The 12,465-nt window shown below is 39.4% G+C and overlaps 1 protein-coding gene across 2 annotated transcripts in view; it reads right to left on the reverse strand.

Moving 5' to 3' along the window:
• Window positions 1-2,208: 2,208 nt before the first annotated feature.
• Window positions 2,209-12,465, reverse strand: part of OTUD7A (OTU deubiquitinase 7A) — a 133,152-nt gene continuing 122,895 nt past the window's right edge. For both annotated transcript variants that reach the window (XM_072148030.1, XM_072148029.1), the window contains one exon: window positions 2,209-9,810. In XM_072148030.1, coding sequence (XP_072004131.1) covers window positions 8,377-9,810 — 1,434 coding nt within the window. In that variant the 3' untranslated portion in view covers window positions 2,209-8,376. The remainder of the gene's footprint in view (window positions 9,811-12,465) is intronic.

A 12,465-nucleotide genomic window follows, 5' to 3' on the forward strand; every position in this document is an offset into this window, starting at 1 on the left:
AGCAGCCTGGTGCACAATAGAAGTTAAAGGGGTATTCCCACGACAATATTCTTAAATATATTCAGGATTACAAAATAACACACACTTTAATTCACTGTTATTCACAAACATACAGCATTTCACAGATATAATTCCAACCTGTCTCTTTCAGTCATCTTCTAAATATGGTTGAATTTTTCTCATGAATAGCTTCTCTAGTCTGCACACTGCAGTGCTCTCTGCCCCCCCTGCATTACGAGACCATATTAGACAGTGGGACTTCCTGCCAGCAAGAAGCATGCAGAGACTTACTCTAAAAGCTACAGAGAGATAAGGTCTTTATAGCAGAGATGACTGTGTGTTTTATTGACTATGTGAGTTAGCAGAGCCGAGTGTCATTGTGTTTTATATCCATGTATCTCATTATCTCTCATCTATGACCTGTCTCATCTCTCTTTTTCTAAGCACATTGGCAGCACACAGTATCTCATAGCACATGAAGTGTCTGCTTAGAGAGTCCCCACCCATACTCTGTATTCTTAAACTGAACTGTTTAGGAAGTGATAAGAGCAAAAACAACAAATAATTATAAAGTAAGGGGGTTAAAATTATCTTTATTGGGTAAACATCACTAGGAGATTGAAATTTGAGAACTTTCTTTCATGGACAAACCCTTTAACGGGGCTAGCTCTCAGCCCTCAAATATGATTGAGTGCATGAGGTCAAAATTTGTCTCACAGACTGGAAGTTTAGTCAGTGACTACTGTCCTGATCAAACATGCGCAGAAGTGGCATCTAACAACTAACTGGTGCTGATTCTGCTACGTTGTGTAAAGATTTTCATGATGACTTCTCTTTGCCATAAAATGTTGCTGCAATATCTGCCGCTCATGTCTCCAGCCCCTCACTTTGCTTCACATCTTCAACCTCTACCATTGTCGCTTACAGTACAGTGTCCCATATGTACTCTTAAATGAAGAATAATATACATGGAGGAGACAACTTATGTCTTCTTCTAATCAAGTTTATGCTGAAATACATCTTGTAGAATGCAAATGTATGTACGTACATCACGTTCTACATAAGACACTAATTCAGGCTATTAAATAAATGTGTTCAGCTGTGAAAAGAAATGAGCTTGAAATGATTTCATGAAGATACACAAAGAAACCTCCAGCAAGTAGATGATAATTAGTGGGAGTGGTAGTTAGAATAAAGCATAGATGTACAATCTGACACTTGCTGCCAGAACGTTATAGGATTGCGAGGCGGAGACATCCTCCCTCTTTCTGTAGTGGCAGTGTTATTCAATTTTCTAGTCATTAAGAAATGCAATAATTCTGGGCTGTAGAATTATTCTTTATATTTAAGAAAAACATTCCCCCAAATCATTTGTACTTCATTTGCCTTCTTGCCACATAGTAGGTTATGTACCTGGATTAGAGATCACCACACTCCATCCCCTACCTAACCCATACACAATTCTGCCGACAGCGAGGAAGGGCTGGAATTAACATGAGAACTTTTATTTGTGATACTGTATTAAAGTATCCTCTAATAGCTGCCTATGGTCACTGTCACCTAGTAAACTAAGCTGACCATACATTGGGGGACCAGCTAATGTGTATGGGGCACATTAGATGACCATTAGATGGTCCCCCATATTTCTAATTGTCCAAATGCTTTGGTTCTTCAAGATTGTCCTTATTTAAAGGGGTCGTCCCAAGTTTAGATGCTATCCCCGATCCACCGGTGTTCCGACGCTAATATGTAGAGCAATAGGGATCATGCTTAGCCTGCCACGCCACCCATTAGGAAGAAGGGGATTCCTGTTCTCCAGGAAGGTTCCAGCAGTCTTTCCCAACAATGACCTTGTTATTCACAAGAAAGGGGATAATGTCTAAACTTGGGACAACCCCGTTTATAGAAATGGATGTTTGGCTGAGTGTATCAGAAGTCTGTTGTACTAGCGGAGAGCTATTTATGGTCAGCTTGGCCCTTATATCCAGCAAGACAACCAGACAGAAGAACACAAGTTCACGGTTTTCTAACAACTAGGTGTTACAAGTTGGTGTATGGGACCCTGCACAACCTGACATTCTCCAAGTGGCACTTCTTAGGGGTTCTCCCTTTGACAAAACTCAGTTGTCATTTTTTGTTATATTTCCAAAAATGTAAAAAGCACAGATACAACACAATGCGGTTCTAGAAGAATAGTTGCCACATATTGTAACTTATCACACTGTTATGGTGAATCTGCACTGAGAAGTGTAAGAGAAAAAAGGCATAAGACAATTTTAATAGAAACCATTCATATATTTCAACTTTCAATAAACATTTTGTGTGCATAACAATAAATAGCATTCATAACTTACTAGACTGTTTACAAAGCATCTTCATGTCATGGTCTACCAATGGCTCTGCAGGTAATCTACTAAAATGACAAACCCTGTATATAATAAAGGCGCAAAATATTGCTCTATAGCATATTTTGAAAATAATATAAAAATAAGTTCTATATTACAATTTAAACTTGGCTTGTAAAATTTCAACATAATACAGCCTTTAATCTACAAACAGAACACATACAAACAACTTTCTCTTATTTTCTCAACAATATACTATTTATTTTTTTTCACTAGATTGTTAATGGTCGGATGTGCAAAGAAATTAGAAAGTGTGTAAATTGCAAAAAAATACAGTTTGTTTTCTATCATAAACCAATATGATAAAATAAAGCATATGACAGAATTCTTTCAACAAACCAAAAACCCGAAAAGGCCATAGTTTGTTTATAATGGCACATTTGGCCTTTATAAATACTACCAACAACATGTTAAAAAATATTCAGCTACACACAGATTAGTTTCATGAAAATGCCAGAGCTGAAAAGTTTCCTACAATCATAGTCAGTCCTTTCAATGGTTAGATTACAAATGTAAGAGATAACAATAACCCCATGTCCATGTACTCCAAAACAAAGTACCAGTGTTTAGAACACACACTTTACATTTTTATTATTATGGACGGTCACCAATATGTTCTCATTGCTTTTGCATTGACCCATAAAGCATAGGATGTATTCATACAGCTATGTGGGAAGTAAGTATACAAATACATATGGTGCTAGACAAGATTGGATCCCAGCATATGAAAATTAACATATAAAAAATTTTTGCAGGCAAAAGCCTCTTATTTTTGAGTGAGATCCCAGTTATAATTCTATACATCAAGGTGGCCGGAAAATTGTATGCCAGGTCCTGCCTGGTGTAGAACTGTGCTAGCTTGTGTGTTGGCGTGGGGTGAGCCCACTCTGCAGCCTCGACCCCCAAACACCCCTATTAGTTGCAGTTTCTGGCAGGACCCCTATTATGCTTCATTCACATCTCATTTCTGAATACGTTGGGCGGAATCCACCTGATGTATACTTACAACGGAGGGCTAAAAATGAGATGTGAACCCAGCCTTACCCCACCCACACGCCGGGTCAATCACTCTATTTGGGCAATGGACCCTTACTTTCTTAGGATTTACTTTCCCTTAAATATGGAAATCTTGCACCACATCATATAATCCTATACATCACAGAGCTCTACTGATGTTCATCCTTGAACGTCCACTATACATGGACCAGGTTCTCATCATTACATTAGAGAGGACAATGAGTAGGCAGGAGCTTTGTGGATGGGATGTTATAGTGGAACATGGGGCTGTACAGTGGACATTATTTATGTTATACAACCCAGCATACTGTGAAATACTTCTATACCAATATATGTCAAATCTGTGAGAAGTTTCCATTCGAAAATCAGCACAAATAATATCCCAATTGGTGTGCAGTTCACCCCTGTAACATTCAGTTCTCTGAATATAGTATAAAGCAAACAAACATAGTAACAGTAATCCCTTCACCCAACACTGTAGCCTGATACGGCTGGCAGTATATTAGGGTAAACATTTGCATAGCGACTCCTATTATACACTAACATGTTAGAATACATCAAGATTATTCACAGACTTCTACAGTTTTGTGCAATTAGCAAATCAAATGACAAGCAACACAGAATCTAAAGAGTTTACTGATATTTTATCACACTGCCGAACCTGTAGAAAGTTCATTGGGGTTCACATAGACTGCGTAGATGATACACACACAGGCTGATAGGGGCTGTACCACTTTAGTATAGATATTGAACAAGCCAAAATTGTAATTGGTTAGGGAAAGTAATATTCAGAATAGTCAGAATACCCCTCTCCATACTTAAAAAATTATACTATACCAAATAAACGTGACGGTAACCAAATAAGAGATATATTACTTAGTTTAGTCATTTAATATCTAAACTCAGCAAGACATTATCAGCTACAAGTGCCTAGATTTAAAGGGGCAGTCAAAACATAGTAGTCACAGACCCCCAACCCGTGATATAAGCCACAACATTCAAGGTAAGCACCTTTAACCTTACCTGTTAACCTACCCTTTAAAGGGAACCTGTCATCAGGAGCCCTTTTTCTGGATCTCCCATGTCCCCATAAAGAATAGTGTACACATTGTCAAAGAGTTTTCATAGTAAAACAGTTTTATTCTATGTGTTAGTGTTGATCCCATACTATTGCTTAGTATTATTTAAAGGGGTTTTCTAAAACTTACATTTTGATGTCCTATCCTAAATATATGCGTCATTATTATCAGATTTGTTGTTTGTATACGAGTGCAACTTTGTCTGGCATTACAGCTATGTATTATTCACTGGCAGACAGACTTGCCCTTCTGAGCTCCCTCTCAAAGGACATCTACTATAAGATTACCAGATGGTAGATGCTCACTACTCACCTCCCAGTCCTGTCCCCATCTGCAGAGCCAATAGGTGCTCTGCAGTGCACCTCAACCTCATTTGCATATTTAAAAAGTGTTTCTACTAAATGCAGCTGTTCTGAAACATATAAAAAGAAGATTACAGCAGCGGGAAACAGAACGGGGAGGAGTGGTAAGCATCTACCATCTGGTAATCTGATGGTAGATGTCCTATAATACCCTATTTGATGACAGCTCATCAGTGGCTAAAGCCCCGTATGTTTATTGGCACATAAATATCCTGCCGAGTGGCCACATGGAAGTCCTATGTATAAACCTAACGCACTAGACGTCTACTCGTCAAGGGTTCTCTATGATACAGAATGAATAGGACCTTGTTCTTAAAACACCTACTCACCTACTCCATCCTCTCTGTCCCTTGCCCTCCAATCCTATATTGTTATACATGTATGAATTTATTCATTACACAGAATGGCATGCTTCTTGCTGGGGATCACTGCTAGGGCTCCTTATACAGTTATATCCAGAAATTAATTAGTAATTAATTCATGAAGCAGATATTCATAGGATAAAACATGTGAGATGTTTATTCATTGGTGTAAGGTTTCATTTTCTAATTATATTGATGTAGTAATTACCATTTCTTTGTTCTATGGAGTAAAAGGTGGTAAAATTCATATCGTGCAACACTCACTATTTGATGTTATTTCCCACTAGATTTCATCTTCTTAATAATGCAGAATGGAGTATGTAGTAGTCCATTCTCCACTACTACTCACATAATGATCAGAAATGATCACATAATGATCTTGTTCCTTATGTACATGTACATTTTCATGAAGGGCAAGGTACATTGGGGCGTATCTCGGACTTCCAAAGCGCACTGTGCATAGGCACCAGATATCTTTACTACATATTGGATATTTATAATCAAATGCTTGCTTTGGACCTGAGGATCGTTTGAACTCTTTCTTCAGTTGTGGCATTACAGATTTGGTTTAGGGGAGGTTTACTTCTGCACTGGTTTGCATCCATACTAACTGCAACAGCTTCATTTTTAAAGCTCTAAAGGATTAGGACTTAATTTTTATACTTTCCTAGTATGGTGTTTCTACTGATATAAAGAAAAACTATTACAATAGGTTTGCTGTGATGAGAGAAAGCTGTATTAGATATTAGGGCTGATATTCTGATTTCCTATAGCATTGCTCCCAAAGATAAAAGGGATCTCCAACTACTTGATATTGATGACTCATCCATAGATCACTTGGACGGGTGAACTATCCTGGCCACTACTATTATGGAGTTCTTCAGGCTCCATTCTCGGAGTTGATTCCAGGGCTAGAGGCGGCCAGAATCTTATATTTCTAGCTGGTAGTGTATTGGGGGGGTATTAGACCCCCACCCATAGATCAGGAAACTAGAAAACTTATTTAAACTGTCTTCAGTAGGAACTACATACAGTGCTAAAAATGGAACTAGCCATCTGTGGGAAGACATGAGAACTTCAGATTCTATATAGCCTTATGTATCATAATGATATTTAAAGGGGTTTACTAGGATTAGGACTGATGGTGTATCCTCAGGATAGGCAATCAATGGGGTCTGGTTCTTAGCACTGCTATGGATCATCTCTTTAAATGGGCTGCATTGTAGATAATAAATGTCATGGTCTTTTATCTTTGTTGTCGAATAGCATGAAGGGAATGGAGATAAAATTCCTTGCAATGCTACTACTGATGCCAAGCATGTAGAAAGGCTGAGGTAATCACTGGAGCAGCCATAGTGTCTCAGCTGATCAACATGGGTGCCAGGGTTCACTCACTTTGATGGTGTATCCGGAGAATAGGCCATAAATATGTCCTTATCAGAATATTTAATAAACGTTATGAACAAACAGGATTAAAACCAAATCTTGTAGGAATATTTATCAGGTCCGGCTTGATGTTATTGACATATTCTTTATTTGTATAGTCTTGGTGCCTGTAGAAGTTTGCACATTGTGCTGTGACTACTGTGTTAATGGGCTGAACTACAACCCTATGTTTGGGTTAAATACTATGGAATGTGGTTTCCACATCTAAGGTCACCTCTCTGGAAAAGAAATAAGCTGCTGTGTCAATTTATGAAAAAGTAAGTGGTCTCTCTTATAGATGTTAATCCCATTCCCTGAGAATTCACATTTCTTTTTAATAATGGTAACGCTATATTCACCCTTCCATTTGACTTTATATCACCGTATTACACTACACATTATCTAATGATCATCCCATAATTATTATTATTTTTTTGAAGTATTGATATTAATGAACTAACCTTAGATGGCTAGGCCATTTATATCAGATCAGTAGGGCTATCATCTGATATTAATGGCCTAAGGGAAGATTCACACTGCCATGGTTGGTCCCCGAATCACAGACAGTACAGTGTTCTGTTTCATAGACCAACTACAGTGATCGGGACAAGACTCCATGAATCAAAGTGATATATGATACAAGGAGTCCCTACTTTCCTGCTATAATCATGAATACATTTTGGTGCCATTTTGCGGGGAGAAGAATGGACTCTTTACCTCATGTATCACTATAGTGCAAGAAGTCCTGTCCGATCCAGGATTCCCAGACCACATAAGTGTGTGGGACCCTTTACTTCATTAAATCTCTCTTATGGAGTCCTTTTATAAGAATAATTTTTTTCAAGTTCATTAAATTATTTGACGACAAAATGATATTTTAACAACAACAACCCCAAAGACACACTGAGTAGTAAGAGCAGATTTTAAAGGCAAAATAACCTAACATAAACATTAAATTCTGATCAGCATGGCTTTACATGAAGCAGTCATCCAGAGACCAGTTATGACATCTTTAGCGTGAATATACTGGACAAGTACCAATATGTAAAATGTGTGTGGAGTACAAATGTACAAATATTCCTCCCAAAGAAACCCAGACCAGGATGGAAGGCAAAGTGCATGAAACAGAAAGGTGCTTTGGCTAAATACAACCAAAACTGATATCAGGAAATCTTAAAAGGGGATTCACCCTCTGCACACAGTGGAGACAGATGTATTTGTGGTATGATGTAATAGGACCTGTAATCTGTGACATCACAAAAGCATCGGATGTGCTAGGGCTCATGAATCAGTGATGTGTCATGTACCTAGCGGGTTTTTTTTGGGTCATATATTACGACACACCGCAAACTGACTGCCTTCAGCGAGTATAGGTGAGAAGTCCACCATAATGATCCTTTCTACCTACCTGAGTGACAGCAAAAGAAATCAGGCACCTTAGTAGTTTATAACCAACCGCACATCATACACAGAACTGACTGTGACATGACCAACCTTTCAGCTTAACATATGAAAATGACTAGAGAAAGAAAAATCTAACAAAGGCTTTTTATTCCTTCACGTTCTGAGCAGTCTAATAAAGCTTGACCTGTATAACAGCAAGCCACTCCATTATTTCTCCCTTGCTCTCCAGTTTGGCTATTTTGTTCCCTTGCAATTAAAGTGATTTTAGTATTGAATTTTTGCATGTAAAAAATGATAAGAGGTCAAGACCTTTTATATCTACTCAGTGCCTGTGCACTTTATTTTCCCGATCACGTCTTTTCAGTTCCTCTTTATAGCAGTAAGAACAGAAATTATCAGTCTCGGGGCGTCCATAGAAAGAGCAGTTCTCCTTCTTACACCTGCTCTGGTGAAGAGAATATATTGAGCAGCCTGTACTTCTGCCTCTACTATTTTTGTCATTGTTCAACCATGTCTGAGGAGACTCCTCATCCGCATACTCTAAGCAATCCCGAATATCTGTAGAGTTAAACCCATTTGTATATGTCTGAGATTTATGCTCTGTGGGTTTCTCATATGAAAGGGATTCAACTGTGTTCACTGTGCGTATGCCCGATAATCGAGCTGGACTATAGCTCTGTGAGGACAATGACCGATTCTGTTGAGGATATGTAGCACAAGTTTTCAAAGAGCCCACAACTGGCTTATAAGGGTCATCTTGGAAGCTCGGCGACTTGGAGTTGACATCATGTAGATGAATAACACTTTGCCTTTGGACTGGTGGTGTATGGCTGTAATGGGCAGATACTGGCATGGAACCACATTTCTTAGCACCGTTGCTGGGTGAGGGATAGGAAGCAGGGGTAGGACTGGAGCGATCCTTTAGTTTTAGAACTAGTTGTGTTGTATGGCTTTGAGGCAAAATTGGTGATGCCCTATCCTGAGGAGATGTTTCCATCTTCTCTTTCACAAATCCGTCCTGGTCTAGTTTCCTGCAAGAAGACCCGTTAAAAACCGCTTTCTTCTCGGCTTCCTTTCTTTTCTGTTCCAGCTCCGCATTGAACCGCTCCTGGGCACTGGTTAAGTAGAAACCAATCATCTCCTCATGAAATTGATGCCGGTGACTGGTTAGAAGGAGTCCAGCAAAGATGAATTTACGCTCCCCTTGCATGGCAGCTCTTAAAATATTAAGGCTGAGTTTAACATCTGTGCTATATTTCCAAGGGTCTGATTTATTATCCAATAGTGATCTGTTTGTTAGTTTATCAATAGGTGAAATGCTTGCTTTATCAGTGGGCGATGGAGTAGTTTTCTCTGAAGGTGAGGTGCTAGCAGACTGTCCTGACTCTTCTTTGCTTCCTTTTCGAGATTTGGACTTTTTAACTTTTTCATTGGAATCACCATTTTTCCCATTTCCTGAATTTGCCCGGCTAATTTTACCATGCACTAGGCCCCCAAGGCCACCCATGTTCTTTTTCAATTTAATTCCCAGTGTTTTGCTGAGGCTCCCAAGCTTATTTGCCACAGAATCAGTTCTGTTCTTTTCCTTCTCTTTCCTTTGTTTTTCCTTTTCCTTTTCCTTTTCTTTCCCATTTTTCCCATTGTTAACATTGGAGTTGCTGCAGACTGACTCGCGGTCTGACTCTACAGAGTCAGCAAGTGACTGTACATCCTCTCCGGCAGAAGCTGTTGGAGATTCTGGTTGGGCCAAAGGAGCCTAAAACAACAGGATATGCGTTAAATAACAAGTGTACATTAATAAAAGGTCAACTTACAATTGTGTAAGGCCAGTTACATAAAAAGAGACGTTGATCAGTCAAATTCACAGCGTGTCCTGGCCAACAGACACAGCGGGCTTGTCTGATCCAATGAACACGCTTGAAACTGGTCTAAAGGTGAAGTTACCTGTGGGAGTGACTAAAATAGAATGTGCATTTTGTTCTTAAAGGGGTATTCCAGGAATAAGCATAATTCATATACAAGTGGGCACTCAAAATATAAGCTAATATGTAATTAGTTGTTATTTAAAATTTTGCTCCCCTTAGCAGAAAATGCTGGTGACATAGACTGTAATGAAGAATTAAAATGCTACTGGCCCTTTAATCAGTCCGTTAATTTCCTCTGCACGGTCCGTTGCAGGACAGAAGATGGCCGCTGGTCACATGTCCACATCACATGTCCTGTACCTGTCTGGGCAGGGTCATGTGGTCAGCATTAGGTTTGGCTGCAGCGGGTTGGTTGCAGTGCATCCAGTATGGCCAGTGTTGTGGTGATGGCAGTTACACATCATTACTATGGTAACAGAGCAAGAAAACCTGTTAGATCATCACTGGGAGCAGAGAATAAGTGGTAGGAGGAGTTACTGAGAACTAAAGGATCATGGAACTTGTAGTTTCCAATGGCAGCCATCTTAGTGATAACTCCACCTACTTTACAGAGGCCATAAATTTAGTAAATCATAAAATCAAATTATTTAAGCTTTGTTTTGTGACTAATGACATTGAGTATTGTTGTATTCATTTATTTATATCATCATGGGTTTTTGTGTCAGACGTTCATATTCCCGGAATACCCCTTTAAAGACAAGCCATGACCAAGTAAAAAAAACATAAATGATATACATCCCTGAAGTTTATAGTAGTTGTATGAGGATATAGTGCAAGACATATGAAAGCCACATACAGTTTGCAAAAAAACACATGAAGGAGTCCCAGACTATGAGAAAGAAGATTCTCTGGTGTGATGAGACAAGGACTGAACTTTTTGGTGTTAATTCTAAGCAGTATGTGTGGAGATCTGCTCTTCACCTGCTGAATACAATCCCAACAGTGACACATTGTGGCACATTTACTTACCCAGTCCTGTTGCGATCCCCGATCCGGACTGTCCGACGAGGATGAAGTCCGGCGCGATTCACTAAGATCATGCGCCCGATATCCTGCATGTGTCGCTTCCACCACTGAGGTCCGCAGGAGTTCAACCTCTTCTTCCCGGTGTATGTGATTGCATGTCTTGCAACACAATTTGAATTTTAACTCCCCCGTTAGTCCAAATCAGTCGGGTTGTCCGACGGCCACACCCCCCGATTTGTATTGCATGAAAATCTGATCACGTGGGCCAAAACCCCCTGTTAAATGTGGCGCAAATCGTAAAGAGTCAGGAAACCCGATGGAAATGCGGTGTGCGGACCCTTACTAAATGTGCCCCATTGTGGTGGCAGCATCATGCTTTGGGGGTGGTTTTTAGCTGCGGAGACAGGACAAGTGGTTGCAATCGAAGGAAATATTAATGTGCAAGTACAGAGATTTAAGCTTCCCATGGGCTGTTCACATGACTAAACCCCCCCCCCCCCACCAGCATCCAAACCAACATGTGCCCGGATGTTAGGACTTAAGTACTACTCTATATTCTTAATTTTGTTCATAAAAGTTATTTAATGATGAGCTTCAAACATGCTCTTATAACCCATCTATTTAGGAAAGCCAATCACATTCCCTAACTGCACGAAACCATCCACCTCGACTATAATCCAGACCAGATCTCCCAGACAGTGTAGTAGATGTGGATCATGCCCCAGACTGGCTGGCCTCTGCAGCTGAACTCCCCTTCATACTGTAAATACTTGCGTATAAGCCAAGACTCCTAATTTTGGGATAGTGACTTGAGACATATTATATAATAATATATAAATCATTATATCCAAGTTGAATCAGTGTTCTTCACATTTAACTTATCACACAATGAGATGATGCTTTTAATGAAACATCAGTTATTTTAAGATGAAATATTCTGACTATACTATAATCTATGGAATCACTAGATTATTAAATGAATCTACATGCATATGGAGCGCATCAGGCACTTAGTTGAGCTTAGCTGCAGATCTGTATAAGATCTGTAGCAATACTGCCACCACTAGGTAAGACTCCATAGCGTACATACTCAGAATGAAAAATATTCCATGTTCTCCAAGGCTTACATGTTCTGGGTCAAGGGTGGAAGCTAGGAGAAGGAAGAATGTTTGGGGGATGGGGAGTAAGCTTTTCTATGGAAGAAGGCATAAGTTCAAGCTCATGTGGTTTTCAGAGGTTAGAATGATAGTAATGATCAGATTTAGAACTTTTTCCTTGTTGGTGCTACTTATTTGACTTGCAACAGGTAACTGGTATGTTAAAACTACAGACAATGGTAACAGGTTATCTAAATAAGCACTACAGCGCCATATATCTTCCTGCATATGTGGCACTATATACAGCAAGCTGCAATGCATTGTGCCTTGTGACACTATTTTAACACTATAATGGTCTCTTTTTACCACACTGACTATTACATGATTAAGTGAACATGATCCGGTTTCTCGCTCTCCCCTCTT

This window comes from Engystomops pustulosus, chromosome 4 (assembly GCF_040894005.1).
Source record: "Engystomops pustulosus chromosome 4, aEngPut4.maternal, whole genome shotgun sequence".
NCBI classification, from domain to species: domain Eukaryota; kingdom Metazoa; phylum Chordata; class Amphibia; order Anura; family Leptodactylidae; genus Engystomops; species Engystomops pustulosus.